The sequence below is a fragment of the Cyprinus carpio genome, chromosome B11, assembly GCF_018340385.1.
Source record: "Cyprinus carpio isolate SPL01 chromosome B11, ASM1834038v1, whole genome shotgun sequence".
Classification (NCBI taxonomy): domain Eukaryota; kingdom Metazoa; phylum Chordata; class Actinopteri; order Cypriniformes; family Cyprinidae; genus Cyprinus; species Cyprinus carpio.
In genome coordinates this window covers 984464-1011537 of record NC_056607.1, presented here as the reverse complement: position 1 = coordinate 1011537, position 27074 = coordinate 984464, and the positions used below count along the sequence as shown (strand labels likewise).

Here is a 27074-nt window from a genome sequence, read left to right as displayed (position 1 = left end):
TGCACCTTGGATTATAATACTTAGGATTGTATATACATGGATGAACACACTGGACTATTAACACATGGAGTTTCCTCAATACTGTGTTATGGTAAAGAACCACCAGACTTTAAGGACTCTTTGTATATCTTGTGTTGTTTCAGTTCAGCGGAAAATACATTTTATTGTGTATTGTCTTAATTGTTTACACCCAGCGTACAAATACCGAAAACAATTCCCCTTTTAACTGTGCTACACTACCGATATTCAATATTCAAATGTAGTACCTACTCAGTACACAATTTTGGATGCACTGCTGGTAACCCGTAGACCATGATTAGCTTGTTCATCTGTGTTTGATTAGAGCAGCAAAACTCTTCAGAAGTGTGGCTCTCCAGGAACCAAGTTGGCCACCCCTAAGTTATCCTAACATTATTGTTATACATAGCCTAAACATTGACGATAACATAACTTCGGTAAATAGAATATGAAGTTTGCAGCATTGAACTGTACTGTAAATATTGCCTGTTAATCTCATTTATACAAAAAGCTTGGCAGTAAGATTAAACTATCTGCTGCGTCATTATTATTGCTGAATTCTTTCTTTCTGTTTCTCAAATAAATGAGGCAGGATGCAGTGCTCAGCTGTTATCCCCTCAGAACGCTGAAATTTAGGGATGTCGCGATCAGGTTTTTTGTGCCCCGATCCGAGTCATTGATTACTGGGTATCTGCCAATACAGAGTCCCGATCCGATACTTATATATTCCTAGTGTTTGGTGCACAATTGAAGTACATTAAAGTTATTAAAATCAATCCAATGTATACAGAGTTTGCAGAATGCACACACTATATAAAGACTTTCATAGATGGAAACATGTCACAATGGTAGACATTGTAAACAGACTGTGTGTGGTCACAACTGTGAATATGGGACTGCTGATATACAGTAAACATCTTGTATTATATATGTACAGTAAAAGAATAATTTCAACATGGTCAGAAAGCATGAAGCTTGCAGTGTCAGAACACCAGTCTGTCAGTCTAATCCGAAGATGCAACCCATAGCAGCATGTTGTAACAACGACGTCTCAGATAGTTTGACGGCAGATAAAAGTAAACGATAAATAAATGAGAGATCATTACAAAAGTGCTCATCAAATACAATGAACACAGAAGCTCAAACGTGTGATGCTCTAGAACAGACCTCGCAGGTTCTTGTGCATCACACATGCACATTTCTTCTTTTTTTGTGTTTATTTGAGCATCTTTTCCTTTTAATACCAGTTGGCAAACCCCCTTAAAGGCGCATACTGCCACCTACTTCATGACACCAGCATGACAGCTGAAGGATTGGGCTGAAGGCATCATAGATAAAACAGTATGACTTTCTGTAAATCTGCTTTGAAATGATGTACTGTATACTATGAAAAATGCTAAACAAATGAAATTGACTTAACATAATAGCTTTTTATCATGAGGGTCTTTGGATAATGCATGTTAAGTTTCTGGCAAATTGAAAACTTTTCATGTTCCTCATATGATATAAAGACCTTTAAAATATGTTTCAGTATTGAAATGTTTCAAAGTTCTAAAGGAACTGAATTGTATTTAACACAGAACCACAGCTGTTTTATGAGTTCACAAACGCCATTACACTGAATTCAACATTAATACATTAAACAGTGGTTTTAATACTAGGTGCATATATTTCCATTTATATACGGTCTATCTCCAGCTAGATCCAAAGAAAATTTTCTTTCAATCTGCAGAGCAATGAAAAATGCAACATAAAATGCTGAAAAAAATCGGTAGCAGTATATGTTTAAGGTTAGTGTGAGTCCACTGCATTTTCTGGTTGGTGTCCATGTTGCTGAGGACAAAAGGATCCATTTTATTTTAGATTGTCCCATCACTCCAGTGGGTAGCCCATTGTTTTTTGTGCAAAATAAAAGTCTTGTCCTGAAACTGTGTCTCTTGCCGCAGGATCTTCACAGCCTTATACTGGGGCACTTTATCTTTATACCGAACCCTTTGGAAGAAACCACACTGTAAAAGAGAAAGAAGCACAATGATATAAAAAGTTTTTTTTTTTTTTTTTTTTTAATAACCGGGTTAAAATCATGTGAGAGATTTTACTTGTTATTCTAAGGTATAAACTTCCATTCCATTGTCATAATAACAATGTACTCCATTGGCATTAATTTACACCATGCTTGGTCTATTTCAGCTTCAAACTCTTTTTTAACTGTTAATTTGTTTTTTTAGAGTTATAAAGTTAGTGCTTGACAACCGCTGCTTATCAGATCTTCTTTTGATGCCCTTCTCACACAAGCTAAGCTAAGAGTCTAACAACACTTACTCACATCTAATATTTTGCACATCCTTTTATCAAATTTTTAGGGAGTCAGGGTGTAGTCAGATGTATTCCTTAAATGTCCTAACCATCAGCCTCTATGTCACACTCTAATGCACTGAATACAAAGCAGATTTCCATCATCCTTAATCTTTAATGATCTGGATAGTTCACCCAGAAATGAAAATGCTGTCATTGATTACTCACCCTCATGTCATTCCAAACACGTAAGACCTCCGTTCATCTCCAGAAGACAAATTAAGATATTTTTGATGAATTCAGATAGTTCTCTGACAACATATGTACACGGATACATTGTTTACATTCAGATCAAAGTGTAAACAATGTAAACAATGTATCCAAGTACGGTGCTGCTGACACAGAACAGCAAACGTTGTTTATGTTTGTGATACTCTCCAAAATGCCGCTATAGGGTGATGTGGAGGAGACAAATTGTTGAATAAAGTCGTTATTTTTGTTTTCTTTGCACACAAAAAGTATTCTCGTAGCTTCATACAATTATGGTTGAACCACTGATATCACATGGATTATTTTAACAATGTCCTTGCTAAGTTTCTGAGCCTTGATCGTGTTAAGACCCTTGCTGTCTATGGGAGGTTCAGAGAGCTCTCAGATTTCATCAAAAATATCTTAATTTGTGTTCCGACGATGAACAAAGGTCTTACAGGTTTGGAACGACATGAGTATCCCTTTAATGACAGAATTTTTGGGTGAACTATTCCTTTAATGATGTTTATATGTTGAGTAGGAGTATGTAACACCCTTACAGTAAAAAATTAGTGGAGTGGAGAGAGTTATTTTTGTGGCTAACCTTATTGCATATGCATTTGTTAGAGTTTCACTTTCAGATGCAAAATGTATTCATTTAAAATAAATCATGCAAGGCGATTTACTAAGGTATGTGCTTGTTAATTTATTGGTATTCACATCATTATTTAATGTCACCTGCACTTGATTATCATAGGCTCTACTTGTTTGTGACTCTATGCTAACTATGGAAATGATCTGTGTTCTTTACTTTGTTCATTTGCTCAATTACTATCTATTGTTACAGGAAATGAATTGCTTGTTCTGCCTTGCGTCACTGATACCACTGCCAACAAAAGTTATTTACAAATATAAATCTCAAATCAAGTGGCTTGTAATTTTGTAAATGTGCATGCTAAATCTATTTCCTAGGGAGAGAATCCCTAGCGGTTTAGCAAAATAAGAAGGTCTCAATGATACTTCAGTGACAGTGGCTCGTATTACATCATGGATGTTAATTTGTTAGGGATATCTATTATTTTTCAAATACTGGTTATCATGCCATGACTCTTATAGTTTTGGAAAGCCACAGCACAGCAGCACACTCCACTGCAGAACGGAGCTGTACCACATGACGGCTGTGCTGGAGGAAGATCAGGCTGGATGAGGCTCTTAGTGAAGTTCAGTGGCCTGCTTCCTCTCCACATCAGATGGCTGCAGCTGCAGTTGAGCGCTGTAATACTCGGTTTCATACTGAGGCTGCCTCTCCGTGCGCTTGAAAAAACCACACTGCTCCACCAGACGGGAATAGATAACAGAAATATGCAAACAAATGTAGGTACAGACAGAAGAAAACAGGAGGAACTAGCAATGGCTGGTTAAATAATTTGAAAGTGAGGAAATATTATGATAAACGTTAAGACAATAGAATGGATAGTAGGAAAAGGAATCAATTTAGTCACATTCTGTATGCACAAACCACTTTTACATAGGTGCAGTTCATTAAGTACATCCACGAATAAGAATTCTGCCATCTTTTATGAGTGAAATGACAGCTGTGCTTGCCTCCTATCATATAGCCAGTTGTATGGGCTGCTTTTATGAAACTATGAAACATTCATGCTGTTTTCAGTCATTTACAGCACTGCCCTCAATCATTTACTTTGGATGGAAAAGAGTTTGGGAACGAGTACATTTTTACAATGTTCATTTTTAGGGTTTGTTTTCATGCCTTTAAATGACAGCAGACTGACTTTTGAGAACCACATTTCAAGTGTTTCATAAAATGAAAGATGTTTCATCTGACCACTGCAGTTGACTCAGTTCCTTCTTCCTTAAACATCTTAAAGAGTGAGCCATAGCAGCTCTGTTTGTTGCATGTTTTTTTTTTTTTTAGGAGGAGAATCCAGAAGTAAATTACTAGACTATGTCCAGAAATGAACATAACTAGCAACTAGTAATCAAGCTCTGATCAACCACTCCACTGATTAATCAGACAGCAACTAGACCTTGTCATCAAGCAAAATTATACTCTTTTGGACATTCACCAGTACATTAGTCAAACAAGTGACAAATCTCAAAGGTCATGGGTGCAGGCTGTGTGGTAATATCATGGTTTATCTCCTTCGTCTGCGGTAAAGATGCTTGTTGAGTGGGTGCAGATGCACACTTACCTTCCACAGTAAACACACGAGCAGCGCGAGAACAATAATTCCAGCCAGGACAGCGATGAGAATGATCCACCATGGGATGCTGTGCTGGTCTGAGAGCCCGTGCTCTGGGTAAATCATCACTGACACCTGCACACACACACAAAAATGAATACGCTAACATGAACATGCTCAGATGTGAGAATGTGTGATTAACAGTGAGTGTGTGTTGTCTGACCTGTGTAGCAGCGTCCTTCAGCACCAGATGTTTAATGTTGGATTTTATGGTGATATTGGCTCTGACCAGCAGCTCCACAGCACTGACAGATGAAAACTCCTACAAATGTGCCGGAACTTTGTATTAAAGCTTCATCAACATTGCAGCATTTTTTTACAGTTTTATTTGTACAAAAATACAATGAAGGCAGTAGTATTGTGAAATATTATTACAGTTTAAAATAACTTATCTATGTGAATATATGCTAAAATGTAATTTATTCCCATGAAAAATGGATTTTCAGCATCATTACTCCAGTCTTCAGTGTCACATGATCTTCAGAAATCATTCTAATATGCTGATTTGCTGCTCAAGAAACATTTCTGATTATCAAGCAAGCAGTTGTGCTGCTTCATATATTTCTGTAAACCATTTTTACAGTTTGATGAATAGAAAGTTCAAAAGAACAGCATTTATCTTAAATAGAATCTTTTGTAACATTATAAACGCCTTTACTGGCACTTGATCATTTAATGCATCCTTAATTAATAAAAGTATTATTTCTTAAAAAAAATTGTATTGACCCCGAACTTTTAAATGGTAGTGCAATTAATATTAAAAATTGGTGTCTTTTATGATGTAAATTCGATAAGGTGCTTGAGGTGACTGTATCTGAATGCAATTATATTGCAGTAACAGACCAGCATGGAAGAAAATGTGCAAACGATGGCACAGCAGATCAGGAGAACATTTTAGTGCAAATCTTGTAATTGGAATTTTTGTCCATTTAAAATGAAGAAATGCTAATTAGAATATTACTAGAATACTAATTTCTGCACAAGGAATTTTTGTTTGCTTGTTAGTGTCTTGATCAAAAGTCTGAGTATCTTTCAAACATGCAGATCCAGGGATTATGGTATTGTTATGTTGTACATCAGTCAGGTAATCTGATCGGAGTTCTCCAGTTTTGTGCACATTATGCACTGAATGATCAGTAAATGGACTGTAGCTGCTCTGAGCCTGAGACCAGGGCTTTACCAACACCTACACCATCACAACAGTCTCTGTAACACACAGTTAAAAATCTGGGTGCTCATCTCTCCATGGTACAATATATTGTCTGCAAAAGGAGAAAATGCAGGACTGCTGCTACTCTGTCTAGGAGTTGTGTTGGTGCTTGCGTTAAAAACCCACCACGCTTCACACTGAAGTACTGCAATCCATTGTGCATGACAACACATACGTATATATGAACCGGATAAACACTGTGCACAGTTATAGATAATATTTCACTGGCTGTGGGCTTGTACTATATGTGTTTGTGGTGATTGCTTTGGCACTGTTTTATTGTCTGAAGTTAAGTGTAAATGTGTTTTTATAATGTACAGTACATATAAACTCCTTTCTGTATTTTCCCCACTGTGTTAGTATTAAAAACAATCATTCACCTCAATGAAAGTGCTGTTCCACATGTGTGCTCGGATCCTGAAATGGATCGAGCCGGAGAATGTGAGTAGAGGACACTGGAAGAGCAGACAGCGTGCAGAGCCCAGTAAACAATCCTGTAACATACCAACAGATCCATCACCCACAACCCCAGATTATAAAATAATATACAGCAGAAAAGAATTTCTTATTTTGTCTACTGGCCTGGTTCGCACTCACCAGTGTGAGAGACTTCCTTCTCTCAGATGCAGAAACAGCTGGAGTGACTTTTCCGACTGGGTTTTTAGGAATAAGGTCTTCTTTGGTCTCCAGATGCGAGCGCACCTTTCTGCTGCCCTGTTCACAGATAAACGTCTCACTCAGTACTGGCATTTATCAATGACCAGCGGCTCCATTTGATGGGTGTTTGTGTGTACCTTAAGGTTTTCTGTGTGCGGCGGCTGGTCAAGGGCCAGTTGCAGAGGGTTGATCTCTGACTGGGGTTCACAGTTAGTTGGTGGCTGGCCGTCCACCTGCAGAGCACTCGGATACAACAGCCACTTCCTATTGATCAGCTCGTACGGCCATAGGATGTTCAGAGAGGCCGAACCAAAAGTTTGGAGAGACTGCCCAGCATTAGACACCTGTCATCACACAAGACAATAATCATTGCAAATTATTATTTCTGTCCTGTTCTTTCCATTTCTACTAGACAGAAGGTAAACAAACAGGAGAGCAAAAGGAGACTTCTGCTAAAATCTCAGATAGACAACATCCAGCAATCTCACACGTATCTCCCGTGTTTCAGAAGAGATTTCAACATTGTTTAAAAGTTGTCACAGTCTTCAGCTGGTGTGCCCAGGATGGCCACCAGAGGACACTGTGTGTTTGTGTAGGCAAATGGCTTGTTGCGTTTGTTTGGTACCATGTGGTTTCTCCTGTGGCTTGTTGCGTTTGTTTGGTACCATGTGGTTTCTCCTGTCTATGAACTCCTGCACTTCTGCTCCAAACCTCCTATTATCCATCAAACGCATATGGTAAAATGATACAGCCGCATCAGTCCTAACGTTACTCAAAGGATAAACCCCTTCCTTGCCCAGCCACCTCCATCATGTGGGTTTTTAATTGTTTGGTGATTGATGGATAGGTGTACTGAAGTTCAGCTCTGCTCACCTTTTCCATCGCTCCTTCAGGACCAGTCACTGCTCTGAGCGTGGTCTGTTCAATTTTTCCTTCGGTACTTGTGGATGATTTGATGGTTTTAGCTTTTTATCTTGAAATCATTTATGATTTTATGATGACTTGATTGCATTCCTCATCCTCACTGCTGGCTGATTGGCGACCCGGATCCCTTAGATCAAGTCTCAGCTTTACTGTTGCAGATGAGCATGAATCATCACTGCTATGTTTTTCAAATGATGTTTTCAATACTGAATCATCACTGCTATGCGACCGGATCCCGGAAGTCTCAGCTTTAGTGTGAGTGGGTTCATTTGAATCGAGATGAACTGCTCTAAATATCGATATGCGTTTTACTTTGCTTTACCCAAAACACACCCATCTTCGCTCCTCTCCTTTTTCTTCCTCCTCAGTTGTCATTGAAGCAGCCCCTAGCGTGAGGCTGCCTCCGCAACAAGGAACCGCTCTGGCTGCTCCTTTGCATACAGTACCACTCTTTTTTTCTTACAATCTTTCTTTCAGAAGTACCCTAGCGTGAGGCTGCCTCCGCAAAGGTGACTATCTCTTCTCTCCCTCCCCTTTGTGTAAGCACTCAAAAATATTGCAGACCTTTGTAAACTAAGTCCATCTTGGAAGGTGGTCTGAGTATAGTTCGCTTTCAGCTATCAGTAAGATTCTCTAAACCATGCATTGTGAACACAATGACTCCAGGCTTACTTTATGTTCACAAATTCCAATTTAGCAGGTAGTCAGATTCTTCTGTTCAAAGTGATTATTCCTCATAGCTGCTTCTTCTGGCAAAATTCTACAAAGTATGTTGATGACATACATCTGTACTGTTGACACATACGTGCTGCGATACTTCAAATTTTGGCTTATGAAGAAGGATACTTTAAACGGCCTGTATCATCAGTGCTTGATGTCTCAACTGTTACTTTAGCACATTACATTACTTTGTTACTCTGTTTTATAGCAGCTTTATGATTAAACTGTGTTACTTATCTGCCACAGCAGAGATTTCTCCCTCCACTTGGTGTGTCCACTACTCATTGGTTGAAAGAATGGGCCTCCCAAGTGTTTTCTTCCAACGGGATAACTGCATCAAGTGCACTGTAGTCTTTTGTTTCCACAAATACAGATCATGTTCTGCTGAACTAGCGCGGTTCCTCAGGTGGTTAACTTGGTCTTCTGTTTGCATTATAATTAAAGCAGAACTTATAACAGGAGTTAAAATTCAAACTGCTGTCTCTCTCACTTTCTCCCTTTCCAAAATTTAGGTGATTGGCTCCATATTAAATCTGTCGTTCCAGTAAATCATTCCAATTTTTCTATGAACTAATCTTTGGTCAGCAGTGCCCTGCTAATAATTAATTACCCATCCTTCTCCCTCCTTATCAATACATCCAAAAAATCTCTGCCCAGTCATCTAGATTCTCATTTGCCATTCCTCAGAAATAGCAGGGTTCCCGTAGGGCTGTTGCAATCACTGCAATATTGCAATACCACGCTATTGACAAGCCAACCGCAGAGGAATGCAAGAACCGCAACAACCGATATATTTGTGTGTTTTCTTTTTCGTAAGGTCATGCCCTTCTTGTTTTACACTTTGTGCATGTGTACTGATTAATAAATAAGTTAATGATAACATATGTGTACCATGCTGATTTCTGCAGATGAGAGAGAGATTGACTGAGTGCAGGTGATTACCTGCATCTGTTCTTAAAGGGTTAGTTCAGCCAAAAATGAAAATTATGTCATTATTGACTCACCCTCATGTCGTTCCAAACCTGTAAGACCTCCATTCATCTTCGGAACACAGTTTAAGATATTTTAGATTTAGTCCGAGAGCTTTCTGTTCCTCCATTGAAAATGTATGTACTGTATACTGTCCACGTCCAGAAAGGTAATAAAAACATCATCAAAGTAGTCCATGTGACATCAGAGGGTCTGTTAGAATTTATTGAAGCATCGAAAATACATTTTGGTCCAAAAATAACAAAAATGATGACTTTATTCAGGATTGTCTTCTCTTCCGGGTCTGTTGTGAACACGACTGCTGTGATTGTTGACGTACGACGCTTCTGACGTGTTCTCTGGTGAGCCCAATAACAAAGAAAACACGTCAGCAGCGTCGTACGTCAGAGGTGTCTTCCATACGTTGTGAACACGCTCACAACAGACCTGGAAGAGAAGAAAATGCTGAATAAAGTCGTAATTTTTGTTATTTTTGGGCCAAAATGTATTTTCGATGCTTCAATAAATTCTAACGGACCCTCTGATGTCACATGGACTACTTTGATGATGTTTTTATTACCTTTCTGGACGTGGACAGTATTCAGTACATACATTTTCAATGGAGGGACAGAAAGCTCTCGGACTAAATCTAAAATATCTTATACTGTGTTCCAAAGATGAACGGAGGTCTCACGGGTTTGGAACAACATGAGGGTGAGTCATTAATGACATAATTTTCATTTTTGGCTGAACTAACCCTTTAAGGCCGAGTCTTATATTCATGAAAATAGCTTGTCGTGCTCAAAGAAAGTGAATCTGACACTACAATGTCACTGCACTGAGTGACAGACCTTCTAGAACGCGCAGGTGAAATATCAGCAGAAAGTCTGTTGTCCAGTCAAATTCAAGGGTCAGAACTAACTGTTATACATATATGCCAACAATAGCCCAACAATCTTATTTTCAAGTTCATCTTATTTCGCCATTCTCTTTTGTTCACTCTCTGTTTCAACTACAACAACTGGACAACTTCAACAACTGTCCACCGTTACATTGTCACTCACACACAGCATATACTGTATATGCCAATAATATCACATGATCGGGCTATTCAGCCCCTCAAAATTACAGCAAGGGGAATTAGCCCTAGATTCCCACCGCGCCACTCATACCGCCTCAGTGCTGTGAGCCTTCCACCCAGCATGGGATTTCCTTCAGGCAGCTGTACGTCTTGGACCCCCACCCCCTCCCTCTCATTAGGTCTGTCATGTAGCAAATCTTCAATATGTCTCTGCCGCAGCAGCGACATTTTCCACCATTCTCAAATGAGCCCTGTTATTTCTTACTGACACTGCAGTGATTTTCCCCAACAGATCACTTATTAGTTTTTTTCTTCCACCAGTCTCAGAGTTACCATACTAAACTCTATTTCTCACCTCCTCAGCAATGACGTCTCCCACCTCCATTTCTCACTGCTGCAGCAGTGTTTCTCCCCCCGGTCTCAGAGCAGTTTATACTAAATTCTATTCTATTTACATTAATGATGAAAAAAGGAAATCACTCACTGCTCTTGTCTGTAAACATTCAGATACTGAACTCTTACAAATATTAATGCCACCCTTTGTTTATTGCTTATAATGAGTTTCATTGTTTTTATTTATTACTGACTAATTTAACCTAAATGACACTATTTGTTACTCATTCTTAACATGAACACATTCTAGCTTTGTACAGACACTTGCAGACAAGAATGTGGAATTTAACTAGGAGTTACACATCAAAAAAAAAAAAATTATCTGTAGTGCAGCACTTGAGATATGATGCAGGATCTTCTGAGCAATAAAATATTCTTCTGCATACAGGAACTTACAATGAATTCGTAGTCCACTGCGCTGCCAATGTCCTGCAGTGATGTCATAGCGCTCTCTCCCCTCACTGCTCCGCTGAAGAACAGCTGATGGGGGCGAGCCAGTCTGCAGGAGACCAAGACAACTTATAAACCCCAGTCCAAACATTAAAAGAAACATTAAATGAGATATTCAAAACAAATTAATAGATCTATTTACAGACAATTTTGAACTGAGGGAGAGCAGCAGTCATTTGAAAATAAGATGTTATTTCAGAAACCATGTGTAAACATCAAAAATCAGAGACAGGAAGTGAACAGCTACCCGCTAAGCACCAGAGGAAGCTCGATCACCATTCGCGCATACGCCGTGACGGGGGCCAAAGCAGGCTGCTCACTTATCCTGTGTGTGATTTACACATTCATTTCACATCATTTGTTTTGCTCACAAAAGAAACATTTTCAAATAGCAGGCAGAAAACAGAACTGAAAAGGCTGAACTCACGTGGACAGTGCAAGATGAACAGAAAGTGACGTCGTTTCTATAGTTATCCCAGAAGTGCTCAGAACAAGATAAAATTTGACCTGACATAAAGAATTCATTGTCAGACTCAGTTTCCTGAAGGTCAGAATAGTGTAAATGTGCATGTGAGACTGTTACTATACCGTTGCTTCTCTTTTCAGCGGATTGCCGAGTTCACACAGCGCCTGAGAGCCGTTCTGATTAACTTCACACAATACTTCAAGACAAGAACACATGGTGCAGTCAGGATTAGGAAACAAGGAGAAATATGACTGAGAAAAGAAAGACTGTTGGCTGTCACTGAGACACAAATAGACCTGCTGCCCCATGAGTCCAGAGTACGAGAGCGTGTTGGGCAGAGACACCAGTAGCTGGGTGGCATGGGCATCATCTCCATCTTCCTGTGGGTTTTCTGGGTCAGATGGCATGTTAGTCACCGTGACCTCCAGCACTACTGACCTCTGATCCGACAGAGAGAACACTGGCACATCAGACTCGTCTCTAAACACAAAGCATGTGGGAGTAATTAAAATAATGAAGGCCTCCTGACTGATGAGTAGAGTTATTAACACTAAACCCTTGTATGGAAATATGTGAGATGTCAGAGTTAAGACTCTGAATGTCCATGAAGCAAAGCATGTCAGCACTGTCTGTACTGTAGATGTGGTCTGCTCACACTCTACACATGCAGTGACTGAGACAGAATATATGTGTATAAGCACTTACCGTGGCAGAGGAATAAAGGCATTTGAAATGGGTGCTTTTGTGCCAAACTGATAGGAGAGTTGAAGGTTGCTCTGGCATATTTTATCCTCACCACACCCTTCTCTGACAAAATTGACCTGAGAAGTAGACAGAAAGCTTTCACTAAGCATTGCACATTCATTTTTACTGTTGGGATACTGTTTTTGAGTTCCTCATGGGATACTGGAATTACGATTTCATGAATGTTACATAAAAGATAATATACAGAAAGCTAGTCCTTTTCACAAAATAAACATGATGTGGATATCTGACTACTTACCAATTAATACACATATCAATTTTGAGGGTAATATTGCAATATGCAATGCAACATTGAGTGAAAATACTTTTATAATGTGAAGATTTAAGGTGACATGACTATTGGAAAAATGGTAACTCGTATCTCAATCATTTATGTAGATTATGAAATTATTGGATAATATAAAATAATTTGTGTGGACCACGTCATATTCATCATGTAGCCTATACCAGGATACAGTATGACAATACCACAACACCCGTAATGACTGTAGCTTGCTGCACTTCAGACTGAGCTCACTGATGTCCACACAAATATAATGGGAATACTAATATCAATGCTAAGTGCACCAGTGAACATGAAAGGTAAAAGTGGAGCAAGGAAAACGTGACACGTGTGGAATACATTGAAACTGTCTCACTGAGACTGTGTGCAAGTAGAAACCATTCATCCAAAGGCACTAGATCTAAATATAAAGCTCATAATTTGTCACAACAGCCATAATCGTAATCTTGCTATTTTTCCAGTTAATTGTGCGACCCAACACAGGGTGCTACAAGAGAGATGAAACTAACGCAGCTATGAAGGACTAGTCTTTAATGAGACAAATGTACAGTGTAGAGTCATTATACACAAACATCCGAACATGGAATGCAGTGGTTGACCAATCACAACCAAATTCAAAAAGTAGAGCACAGAAAGTACGTTTTACCTCAGAGTAGAGTGTATTTGAGGGACTGAGGCTCAGTACAGGGCTCAGCTGGTTACGGTGTTTATGTCCCATGTGCTGGGGATGTCTGCTTCTCCGTATAGTGTGTGTGATAGCCAGAGAGACGGGCCGCAGCTTGTCCCGAATGTTTTCCTAGTGAAATGAGAACAGAAGAGTTCCTTCCCATTTCACCTACTGTTAACATGCATCTCAAATGCATCTTCTGTGATCACTTGTGATCTGACATCACTGAATGCATGCATTCATGAATGAATGAATGTTCTACCTGTACAACAAAAGTCACTGTTTTGCAGTCAGGATGTTTTTGTCCACGTAGCTCCACTTCCACCGAATGAACGTACTCCGGCTCTGATAAACTGCGGTCCAGGAAGCGAACTCTGTGAGGAAGACTCAACTTCCTGCGCTCTATGTCCGCCTCAAAATGTACACCAAGTGCTGATGTGGGAGAGCAACACAAACATTCAAACATATGTGTATGTCTGCATTCATGCTGTATGTTCATGTGATGGTACTGTAGATGTGGTTTATCTTACTGATATGTGGTGAGTAGGAGTCTGGATAAGCTGTGTAGGTGTAGCAGGCCTTCACATCCACACTAGATAAAGACAAGATGCACATTGCAAGTGCTGTTAAAACATAATAAAGTTTCCAAACAAGATGTCATAGACATGATGTGAAGACACAATAAGACCTATGTAGTAATATAAATACAGGTATTGTTCAGTACGTACTCATCTAATTGCATAGCCTTTAGAAAAACATATATATAGTGCAATCAATAAAAAGTAACTTCTGACCAAACACCATCTTGGCCCTGGCAGCTGTGCTGTGTCAGATCAATATACTGAGGCTCAATGGAAATGTCTCGGATCACATGGAGCACTGGACGTGACCTAATGGACAAACGATCAGAGAGTCACAAAAGATCTTTAAACTCTTGAGTAATAATGACTGCAAGGCATCTATTTTTAAACATTCAGTAGACATCTTTGTTACAGGACACATGCTTTCAATTTGCAGCTCATGTCAAAAAAATATACAGGCATATTTATATTATCATAATATTCATATTCATATCTCACCTATAAAGCACAACCTGATCGCTGAGAGAGCCAATAGCTAGATCTGGATAAAAATTCCCATCAACATCTAGTCCTCCAGATATGGAATAGCCCAGCCGCTTGACTCCTGCATTAAGCCCATCCAGAACTTGGTGATGACAAATATCAAATTCAAAATGCTGTGATGGCACTCCTGGCTGAATATCATTACTTCAGTACAGCAATTAGGTTGCCCTTATTTCTTGTGTGACCAAGAACTCAAAAATATCTTCAGTATAGTGCACAGAGATGGAGATATTTTTGTTGCATTATTCCAAATTAATAGATTATGATCCACAAAATAAATGTATAAATATAAAAATTAAAAAAAAATTTTAATTTTTAAATATAGTTAGATTGGAATATTAATCTTAGAATTTCACAAACATTTATTAAATTAACAAATAAATAAAATGGCATTTGCAAATTAAAAAAAAAATCACAAATATCGTTATAAACATACGGAGCCCCGCACATGGTATGCAGGAAAAAATAGTAGGTTAAATCGTAGGTTTGTCTGTTTCCTGTTGCTGTAATTCGATGGTTGAGGAGATGACTGCAGAGATGTATTCTACATCTGAGATGGACACAGAACAATGCGTGAGAACAACGCCATTTGCTTTTTTATTTCGCTTTAAATTAATTTGTTTTGGCTTGAGCAACTTATATCTTTCATTCTTGCTCTGAATACCGTTCAAAATAGCCTATCGGCTAGCTATTGTGTTTATTGTTTGTACATTAGGCTATAACATTCTGCTTTATTTCTGAATGTTATAATGCGGTTTGTGCTTATCTACCTCAACGTAACATTAATGTAGACCTACCAGTATCTAAATATGATTTTATAAATGTAATGTTATAGTAGACCTTCACCCTCCACCGGATGTATAATGAGTAGCAATAAGATAAATTTTGGCATTTAGAATGCATAGCCTACTTTTGTGGATATTGTGGTAAAAGTAACTCAGAAGTAACTAAAAGTAGTGTAACGCATTACAAATCAGAGACAGTAATATTGTAATGTAACTAATTACTTTCAAAAGACAGTAATTAGTAATATATAATGTATTACATTTTGGAAGTAACTTGCCCAACACTGATCATTACATTTACGCATTTAGCAGACACTTTTATCCAAAGCGACTTACAATGCATTCAGGCTATAAGTTTTTTAGCAGTATGCGTGTTCCCTGGGAATCGAACCCACAACCTTTTGCGCTGCTAACGCAATGCTCTACCACTGAGCCACAGGAAAATTTATTACTTTTTTTGTTTAATTTGATAAAAAATTTTTTATTGTTTTTTTATTTTTTGTTGTTTGATTCCTATTTTATGTTGCGTATTTATATTTTGTTGTTTTATTATTTTTTTTTGTTGCTATTTTATGTTGCAGCTTTAAACGAGCAGGTTGTAACAAAGGGCCTTAAAAGGCTTTAAAAGGCCAAGTCACAGTATTATATTTTACATGTTTTTGAAAATGCCAGAGAACAGCATTTTACATCTCTGTTATGGGAACAGTTCTGTACTGGATAAAAACACATTTGTGAAAACATGTTATTCGAGATTGAATGAAAAGTGTTAATAAGTAATTGACTAATAAATAACTGGTTTCAACCTCATCTATGTGGATCTAGCGATCTTTAAAGCTATAAATAATATGTTTAAATATTGATTAAGTGTATTACAAAATGATTGCCATTGTTTGTAGAGAAATAATAATAATAATAATAATGCATTATATTTATAATGCACTTTTCATCAGAGATCTCAAGTGCTCGTTAAAACAAAAACAAAAAGATAAGCAGTTAATAATAATAATCTAAAAGGGACCAAAAGCTTTGCTAAAAAGAAATGTCTTGAGGCTTGTTTTTAAACAATCAGTAGATTGTGGAGCCCTCAAGGAGTCACAGCCATTCCACAGATGCAGAGAAAAATATATATATACATACAGGTTATTTTTAAATGTGTTGCATGTGTGTTGAACATAAATACATATTGGCTAAGATGATGCATAGTTAATAAATTTTATTTATTGGTTATTTTATATTAGTATGAATTATATTTTTTTTATATTAGACTTTATACATATTGGCTAAATGATAGATTTTTACCCTATTTGTATATATATATATATATATATATATAATATATATAGATATAAATATATACCCTATTTTTGTCACCACAATTGTGCTTTAAAAGGCAAAATAAGCCATTGTGTCATGTTTACAGCTGCACCTGGATGCATCAAAGCAAATGTGCGAATCTTTTGTCCTTAATGATGTTGTGCGTTTTTTTTTTTTTAAAGTATATGTGATTATAATGATTTATATTTCCTTGAATGTAAAGCAAAACGTGATTGACTACAACCGAGAAAGTGGTCAACAATTGGTCAGCGAAATGTGGCTGTTATCTGATTGGCTTGATCCATGCATTTGTGGATTTGTCAGCACGTCTTGTCACTAGAAATGTTTAAAAATCCACAAATTCACAGAAAGCCATTCACAAATTTTGTTGGATGCGATTCACAAATAAATGCCAGACAAAGTTGTGGTTGGTGAACATGTTTTTTTTTTTTTCTTTTTGCAAATCTCATTTGATTTATTTATGAATTTAATTAATGTTTGTGAAATTCTAAGATTTATTTGTGAATCCCATTCTATTTATTTGTTAATGTTTATTTTTTGTTCATCTCTATACATTTACTTGTGGATCATAATCAATTTATTTGGAATAATGCAACAAAAGTATATCTATACACACATCTCTCCTAATTTTTCTTCCTAACATACCAGCAAACCAAAATTTTCCTCTGTCCAGAAGCACAAATCTTTTACACAAGGTTTCCCTCAAGTCACCCCACCTCTGGAATGCCTGTTTGTCTTTCTTACCCATTCACAACATTTATTTATTAGTTGCAGGGTCGTTTTCTTGCCTTACTGTATATGTTACCCTGGACCACAAAACCAGTCACAAGGGTACATTTTTGGAAATTGAGATTTATATATTTATACATACATGAGATTTGTCATTTTTGGCTGTTGTGCCACATATCAGTGTTAAGATAGTATATCAAATTACAAATAATTAACCCTTTTCACATTTTCGGGCTTCTCTGAAGCGGAAGTTGTCATGGTCATGTAAACTTTTATAGTGCTGAATGGAAACTACAACAAATATATTTTTGCATTCTTATTTGCCCCAAAAATCCATGATAGCGTTTCTATGACTTTCCAAAAGAAGAAGAAGAAATATATATATATATTGAGAGATTGATTACACTGGTCAGAAGAAAGATGTCAATTTTGCTGTCACTCCTTCAGCTATTAGAAATACTTAAACTAGTTTAACGCAATTTAATGCCAAGGCACATTTAAATGTACATAAAAATTTGAAAAGAAAATCACAATAAAAAAATGTGCTAGATGTACAATGTTAATAAAAATGGAAATGCGTCAACACTGCTTGTGAAAGGGTCCATTCAGTCCTTTAAAGAGTATCTTAGTGTCTTAAAGTGTGTCTGTTGTTTCTGTTCTATCTAGTTGTACTGAACAGAAAAACAGATCACATGTCAAGAGTATTTTTTTATTTATGCTATTTTTATATAAGTATTCATGTTAAATTGACATGGTAAACTGACACCCCTACAAAAAATCTCACTCAATAGTTACAAGATTTGCTAACTAAATATTGAATAATGAAGTGGAAAATTGGTATTTCTATGGTGGCCGAGAGGTGCAAAACAAATCACAATTCTGAAACAAAATAACAAATTACAAACACAAATGCAAATCTAAAAATCACTGTATACTATATATCCATATTATAACTGACTAAATTAAGAGATATATATAATTATCTTTCTTATGTGTGTGTGTGTGTGTGCGTGTGTGTGTGTGTGTGTGTGTGTCTCAGAGAGAGAAAGTTTGCCTGAGAGGGTTTGGTATCAATGCCAGATGAACAGCCACGGTAAATAAAAACTTTCCCATCTCCATCAAATGGGGCTCCAACAGCAATGTCTGAAAACAAACACAATCAAGTAAAAAATATCAAATGATTAAAAAATTTTCAATTCTGCAAGTGCATTATTTCTATTTTGGCAAGTAGAGTATTTTCTCTTATGGACAACCACATATGCAGATCCCAAAGTAGAAAATAGCGCAATAAAAGTGAAAACACCATGCAAACAAAACTGATAACACTGCGATTTTCAATGCACGTACATGATTTTAGAGTAACCTATGAACACCTGAACTTTCTCAGTGATAGACCTATGAGCTCTGCATCATTCCACATGGAGAAGAATTGACAGAGGAATTGAAAAATCTGACTGTGAGACTTCATAAAGATGGAAAAGTATACAGGAAGATCAGTGATCAACTAAAAACAGTGACTGCTGCAGGAATCAGGAGGTATAGAATGAGCCAGAGCACCACTAACCAGAGCGATAATGGCCATCCTCCTAAAATAACACAACAGAAAGGGCGCTACTTGCACAATCTAGTTTTAAAAAAAATTGGCACAGGGGTTATCAGTGTAAATCAGAGGAGTTTCTGTGACAATGCAGGTAGACATTGTATAATATGAAACCTCTTGTTTGCTCTTCAATACAAAACTATAAGAATAACCTTTGCTTAAGAACATGAAAAGAGGCCTAGGTGAAAATTGGGAGCACATTCTTTGGTCTGATGAGTCCATGATAATTTTGTTGTAATAAATAAATAATACATTTGTTCATCTCTGATTTTCATCTCACATGACATTAACCTGGTCAGGGATAAATTAGTGTTGAGTCTTAGGAGATGAAATTTGTAGATGACACCATACATGTCTGTTGATATACCAAAATACTGGCTGACAAGATTACTTCCAGTCTGCAGATGAGGAATATTCCAACAAGAAAATGATCTTGAAGCATATTGCCAAAATCACAAATGATTATCTGAAGAAGAAAAAAGTGAAAACTATGACATGGCCAGGTATGTTATCTGACTGAAATCCAATGATCATCATTTTTTAAAAAGTATTTTAAGGTGAAAGACTGAACAGCACAACTCCTCTGCTTTCTTTATTTAATGTAAAGGCCTTATATGGGCAATGATGCTGTCAGACTTTGTTCCTTGTTTTGTGTGTGGTTTGCTCCCCATGTGCCTTCCTTGCCCTTATTTGGTCCTTCCTGTTCCTGTCCCCATTTAGTTCTATTAGTTCCAGATGTTCCTTCTTATTAGTTATCCTCCTCACCTGTCTGCCCCTCTTTATCTACCCTATTTGAGTTCTAGCTTGTTCTGTTCTCCCTTGTCCAGAATTGTTTGTAAACCCTTGTTACGTGTGTTTTCCTTATTCTCTGGAAGTGATTAAAGCCTATATGTTTGAATTCCACTCTTCATCTCCATGCTCCTCACAGTAGGAAACCGTGACAGATGTAACTGTTACGTATGTATTTTTTTTTTATAATATAATGAGTGTAACATTGGTATGATGTGATATAGTTGAATTCAAGGTCAAATAGGTATAAGGATGAGGTAGCTCTGTATGTCACTTTACAAGTAGGCTCAATGTAGAAAAATAAAACTTATTAGAATAGCTTTATAAGTATTGTGGTATTACACAGGAGTGTACTCACTTCTGTACTGTAACAGTAATACAACATTCCATTTATTTTTATTACAAAGAACCAAATCCAGAATTTAATTTTATCTGTTTTTCTGGGATTCCATGAACTAAAGCGTATAAACACACTTAATTCTTACCTTCATAACCATCCCAGTCCAGATCTCCAGCACTACTGACAGTCATGCCAAACATAGAGTCATATGTTCCGTTGAGCCGGATCGGTCGTGCCTTTTCCCAGTGGCTGGCTGGGTTCAGGTACACATACACAGCGCCTCCAATCTCTGCCTTTCGGTCAAAGAAATTCGGAGCTCCCACTACAAGATCTGTCCAACTGTAGGTGGAATCATCCTGTTAGATATTAAGCACATCAGATTCATGGCTTTACACATGGACATGTAAAGTGTCTTACCCATCACTGTTCAGATCAGCTACGGCCACAGAATAACCGAAGGAGGAGGCCAGTTCTTCACCCCACAGAATGTGGTCAGGCATGAGCCGGTAGACGTTGTCCTTCCGTAGCAGAACCACGGCTCCTTTGTGATTGGCTCGAGGAGCTCCAGCAACAAACGTCAGCTCAGACTTACTCATAATACCTCTGGCTGAATCCACAGAGAAACCTGTGATGAGCAGGGACAGATTTACAAATGAAACCAAACAGAGCACATGACAATTGTGTACTTGATTTTACAGATTTCATATGATCTTGCCCATTTGTCGGTGATTATGGTATATGAGTTTATAAGTGTTGTCAGGCTACCACAACATCAGTAGCCAATACCAGTGTAATGGAATTTGCAAAACAAAAACAAACAATTGAAATATCAATATGTCAATGTTTTTTGTCTACAAACCCAGGTAACTGTTCTGAGCGACGTCCTCAAATGAGCTTTTGGACGGTTCCAGTGTTTTGTAGACCAGAGCATCCTCAATTGGACTAGCCATAAATAACAGCCCTGAGATGAGTTTAGATGAGAAAATTATGATTTAGAGGGGGAAAAAAACATCATCAAAAGCTCATCAAAAGCATATCTCATTACCTTTCCAGTTGTAGGTCCCTGGAGCCCCAAAGAGGATGTAGTTTTTGTCAGGTGTGAAACTAGCTGACAGGCCCTGCTGGCAGAATCCAAACTGCTCATGTCCTTGAGAACGACCTTCACAAAACTTCCACTCTCCTCCATCCAGATCATCTCTCTCGGTCAAATCTTCACTCAGCACATAACAGCGTCCGATCGGGTCACGGGTCTCAAAGGTTTGGTTGACGTGTTGTCTGAGCTCATAGAGGTGAGCGCATGTCTGATATCACAACACAAACAGGATCATGTAGTGCACATGCCACAGTGACCTAGTCCCCATTCTCCAAATTGAAACTTTAGGATTGAAAGTCCACATTGTAAGAAAGCAGTGACGGATGAGATACTTGAGTTGTACTTAAATATATCTTTGTTTAAATCTATGTTCATTCCCTATCAGGTTGCGTTTTGAATGAGCATAGCGCTCATGATGGAGAATGCAATGAGGGTCACTATGTTTGCTGGGTAGCTGGGCTGGACCTGATCTCGAGCGTGCTCAGTGCTGATGATTGAGGGTGTTTTAAGGACACAAAGGATGCATTTGATGCATCCTTTTAAAAATGTTGAAAGAAGAACATAAACAGAAGGCTGCCTTCCAAGGACCCTGGCCTTTGACAGCACTTCATGATGTGGCAGGTGAAGTATGCCGCTTTACAAGGATTCTAAACAAAAACACTTGAACCAGCTCAAGGTGTTCAGGATGACTTGAAAATAACTAGCATGAGTGCCGGAGCAGGACTGGAACTTAAGTCTGCAGGAACGTAGAAAACACATCTCTTCCATCTTTATTTGACCCTCTAACTCTAAAAATGTAACTAGCTTTCTAATCTTTTTGTATTCTATCTGTTTTCTTTTCATTTATTATACAATTAACAAAAGCAAAAAAAAACCTCTAAAACTAGCTTGCTCTATTCTTTTTGTATTCTATCTGTTTTCTTTTTATTTATTATATTATTTAAAAGCCCTTGCTACGTGTACTGCGTTTAAACTAACTGAGACTTGTTATACCACTTATATATCATTGCTCTTTTGTTGATTTTGATTCCTTCCATTGTCTTCATTTGTAAGTCGCTTTGTATAAAAGCGTCTGCTAAATGACTAAATGTAAATATAATGTAAATGTAAGGTAGCCCTCCTGGAGCAGGGCTGACTAACCCTTCTGAACTTTGAGCATGATGTTATTTACTGTATACATGGCACATCAGATCTTTCTAATCTACCTGTCACAGGTATAAAACATACTCACCACTACTTTTCCACCAATTCCTTGACTTTTGACTGTGACACCCAACCACTGGTTGTCTTTGCTTTCTCGGTCCAGACTCACTAGAAAACGAGAAATATTTTTCCTTGAATGGATACAGTTTAGCAGAGCAAACACTTTAGTTCATCACATTAAAATGAAGCTAACTTGGTCTTAATAAGTGTTACCATGTCCATCGATGTCCACTCGTTCACACTTCTCCGGTGTAACCGGACAGCGATACAGTGCACCGGGACGGCTGCTCCACAAAGCTCCTATGCCCCGGGCCTGAGGCGCCCCAACCAATATCCTGCAGAGGAAGACTAACACTTTAAACATTGTTCCGACATCACAAACAGTTTGCAGTTTCAAGAAAACAAAATCATAGCTGCATAATTTTTATAATTCATTACATCAGTGGTCTCCAACATAGCATGGTCTGCAGGGCAGGACTTAGGGGGGGCGGGGGCCCTGGGCTCGAGGTCATGTTTGGGCCCAATACCTACACTACAAATGCCCTCAAATATATCATCATTATAGAGTAACACAAACATATGCCTTGAAGTTCATAAATAGCACAATTAATATGCAACATGCCTAGGCTATAGTAGTCAAAGTTTAAATGTAATATTAAATATTCATTATAGTATAATAAACAAGATGTGCTCTCTCAGTTGAGAGATCAAAACACTGAAATAACTTTAAGCAAAAAAAATAAATAAAACAGATATTTTGGCTTATTAGTAGTTTAAAAGTTATTGTCATATATGTGTCCTCTTATGTCAGGTTCTTATTTAATCAATAAATTAATTGAATAAAACGACATGCTGGCTATTAACAATCAAATTAAAATCACTATATCAACAAAATTCATAGATGGATTGTGAATACGTGTGTCCTTCTTCTATGTGAAATAATCATAAATATCAGTTTGTGCTGTTTGTTGAAGGTTGTAGTTGTAAGCTGTAGCCCCGGCTGGCCCGTTTAGTTATTGCATGCGCAGTGGAAATGCGGCTAATAATTTCTGAATTTTGACTGGCATATAACGAACAAATCAAACAAATGTAAACGGGCAAAGGCAGGGCCCATGGGTTGCAGCCCACTCAAGCCCAGTGGTAATTCCGGCCATGGTGGTCTCCTCCATGTGTGCTACCAAAATCTGGTCAAGCACATTCTTTAAGTGGCCTGAATCCTAATATTTTATTTACTTAAACGTATTTATTTATTTTTTTCAGGATAACTACATAAGGTGGGAAAAAGATCTTTGTTAACATTTCATATAACATTAAAACTTTAAATAAATTTTATTTATTATTACATTAGGTGTTTAAATGATATTTTTTAATATTTTTTATTATTTAGAAGTTTGCATATATCAATGTACATTGACATACGTTACATAGTCTATTCTGTGAGTTATGGTAGGGATCAAAAACAAGAAAAAAACTGTAGAATAAGGTGGATCAGACAAGAGAAAACTTATATATGCCTATATCTATCTCCCTCTAGATAAAACCACTGGTGAGAAAACCATGTTACCATGGGACACATGTATTAAGATTGTTTTACAACCCATCATGTAGAGTTTTCACTCTAAATTTTTGAAACCAACCCCTTGTTCTATAGAGTAGTGTAATTGCTTATGTATTTATACAACCACTTTAAAATGTAACATTTTAGAATTGCATACTATGTATTTATACAACCTCTTTAAACAGAGGTCACAGTTAACAGGGATCAATGCTTTGGTCTCTTTCGGCTGCATTTTAATGGTCTAAATGTTATATTATATGCTGATACCTATGGAAGTTACAAGAATCTTTAATAATATCTTCATCAACATCCAATCAAAGTCCATATGTAAAACATATGCCTGAGGACAAAGGGTCGTAAACTTCCCTCCAAATCTCCCATTACTCATTGGCTCACTCAAGTCACATTGTGACATTGTCACCTTTATAGATCACTGATCACCAGATCAGAGTAGTTTTTGAGATGCAGAAACTCCAGGGCAATATGCAGAGATAAGAGTCCTCAAGAACCCAACCTAAGCTTGTGCCAGGCTTTCAGCCTAGTCTTTCCACTTCAAGATCCTCTGACTCAAACTGGTTCTTTTTCATCAGCAAAGATCTTCAGCAAAGATCAACTCAAGCTTTCAGATTGCATCAGGACACCCTTTCAGACAGACAAGACGTGCAAGTATAAAACTAAGTCTTATTAATTGATACAATAAGTATCATTTGCACATTTTTACAAAGGTGTGTTGAACTAAGAAACTGATGTTTCCTCCAGGCTGTAGATCTGCTGAATATCAAATTGTACCATAGCTTCATGTCTTTATTTCTCTTCTATGTGTGTGTGTGTGTGTGTGTGTGTGTGTGTGTGTGTTAGACTAGTTTAAGTGTTTATGTAGTTAATAAATCTTATTTGTATCACACTTGAGGTTGTTCATTGTCTGTACATAACTGGAGTCCCTTATCATGCAGATTTTTGCTACATGCTCTGAGTAGTATTGTACAGTAAGAAAGTTGTTTTCCTTAAACAGAAAAGTAACATTCTTAGAATTGACAGACAGTTGACACTGAGATGTCAAGTAAATACTTACAGCGGATCTAATTTTTTATAATTAATCATAACTAGTTATGATTGATTATTCATATTTCCCCTTTGAGCTGATCCGCTACATACATCACTGAGAAAAGAAAAGTCATTCTCAGATGGTGACATTGTCAAGAGAGCAGTGACTGTGATAGCAAAAACTGTTTAAAATCACAAGAATGGAAATAAAATAATGTCTGCACTCTCTGATGTTCAACTTGGCGCTAACACAATTGCAAGACAGGTCATAGCTATGCCAGCCAATGTAACAGAGCAGCTGGCCAAGACTTTGTGCAAATTGTTCTAGTACAGCTCATGGTTTCATCAGAAAGTTTTTCAGTGATTTTTCAGTGAAATAGGAATTTCTGACATAAATTCCTCTCAAGACAACAATGTGGAGTGTTGATATTTATGATGTTGTGAAGAAGTACATCATAGACAAGAACGTGCCATTGGAAAAGTTGGTAACAACTGATGGAGCCCCTGCAATGACTGGCCGGCATACAGGCTTCGGTGCGCTATGCAGAGGAGAACCAGATTCTACATTACCTACAATTTTCTACATTACCACTGCATTATACACCAACAGGAAATGTGTGCCAAAGTGATGAGATTTGATCATGTCATGGACTCCAGTTATTAAACAGTCCCTCCAGGATTTATTGTGAAACTTTTTGTGATTTTTTGCGGCTTTATATTACAGTTTTTGCTGGATTTTTTCTGATTATTTGTTGTTGTTTTTGTGGCATTTCTTATTGTTTTGCAGTGAAAATATACATTCTTCTAACATTGTTATGACTTTTCTGACTTCGGGAACCATTATAGGGCTCCAGACTAACATTCGAGGACAGCAGCACCAGTGCCATTTAGTACTACAGAAAGTGGCACCAGAACCTGACAGTAAAGGACTCACCCTACTCGCACATGTAGGCTACATCTTGGAGATGTCTATCTGATGTCTGTATTTACATATGCAAGATGTATTTTTTTGAGTGTTTGCTCATCTTCAATACAACACTAAGATGTTTCCTGTCAGATGTCAAATAGACATTTATTAGAATGCATGTAAAACTGCTTCTGAGATGTTTATCAGATTACACAGCAGATGTTTCCCAGCTCTACAGATGTACTTGTGCTGTCTGGGTAGTTGAGATGCAGATAAAATTAACTTTTATTATTGTCATTCATAATGTCTAAATATAATTTAATAAATACAAAATATATATATTAGGGAGTGGAAATGGCTAATAAGCCTGTAAGTACTTCTCTGCAGCCATCTACTAGAGGTAAATTAATGTCTTTTTATTTTTAAATAAGTCTTTGCTTTCCTACATCATGAAACTTTTAGTTTTATAAATGGGGCAACCTATGGAGCATGAACAAATAATGTCATCACATTAAAAATAACTTTCAAATTTGGTAATACTTAAAGGAATAGTTGTGTGAAGCATTTAAAAACACCCGAAAACATTAGACCGTTTCTACCAAAAGTTGTTTCTGTAGTTTTGCTATGTTAAATCCATGGTGAATGGTGGCGATTTGTTTTTCCTGGTGTCCACATCAGTGGCGTTTGTTCTGATTTCTGTAACTTTAACAGAATTTTGCACCGAATTTGAATGCTTCTCACAAGATTTCACAGAGATTCTGTGGTGAATTCTAGTGCTTTCTTCACTGTATGTCCCAGAGACATTATTTCCAGAACATGATGCATGATGGGATACACTAAGCCTCTAATACTGCTCCGGAGTGGATTTAGTGTGCATTAAGGGCACTGCACTTTGGTGTTTTTACGACCTGGGACAGTCTTGTGCACTTCCTGTCACACGCACGCACTCTCAAGTGGCCAAAACTGCAAGCGTGGGTATTTGGACAAGGGGGCTGTTCATTCCATTTTTGAAACCTTTCTTTCACTGAATGCACATTGCGATGATGTGACAGGATGCATCTAAGCCAAAAATCTGCTGAAAATTATGAAAGTTTGTGAGCTCTTGCGAAAATTGTGGAGTTTGCTTGATGATAATTTCAGCGATCGCAGAATCGCA

General features: G+C 37.5%; 1 protein-coding gene across 1 annotated transcript in view; it reads right to left on the bottom strand.

The window, feature by feature from the left end:
* Nucleotides 1-133: 133 nt before the first annotated feature.
* The window catches only part of itga7 (integrin, alpha 7), a 43665-nt gene continuing 16724 nt past the window's right edge, over nt 134-27074 (bottom strand). Inside the window, exons 2-25 of the mRNA XM_042733503.1 lie at nt 22623-22744; nt 22438-22517; nt 21159-21414; nt 20973-21074; nt 20531-20738; nt 20259-20452; nt 18439-18527; nt 14491-14618; nt 14206-14301; nt 13942-14003; nt 13674-13843; nt 13391-13540; nt 12402-12517; nt 11993-12176; nt 11819-11893; nt 11658-11737; nt 11478-11555; nt 11177-11279; nt 6831-7037; nt 6634-6750; nt 6417-6530; nt 4990-5088; nt 4776-4901; nt 134-2027 (exon numbers count right to left, since the gene is read on the bottom strand). Coding sequence (XP_042589437.1) covers nt 1878-2027; nt 4776-4901; nt 4990-5088; nt 6417-6530; nt 6634-6750; nt 6831-7037; nt 11177-11279; nt 11478-11555; nt 11658-11737; nt 11819-11893; nt 11993-12176; nt 12402-12517; nt 13391-13540; nt 13674-13843; nt 13942-14003; nt 14206-14301; nt 14491-14618; nt 18439-18527; nt 20259-20452; nt 20531-20738; nt 20973-21074; nt 21159-21414; nt 22438-22517; nt 22623-22744 — 3106 coding nt within the window. The 3' untranslated portion in view covers nt 134-1877. The remainder of the gene's footprint in view (nt 2028-4775; nt 4902-4989; nt 5089-6416; nt 6531-6633; nt 6751-6830; nt 7038-11176; nt 11280-11477; nt 11556-11657; nt 11738-11818; nt 11894-11992; nt 12177-12401; nt 12518-13390; nt 13541-13673; nt 13844-13941; nt 14004-14205; nt 14302-14490; nt 14619-18438; nt 18528-20258; nt 20453-20530; nt 20739-20972; nt 21075-21158; nt 21415-22437; nt 22518-22622; nt 22745-27074) is intronic.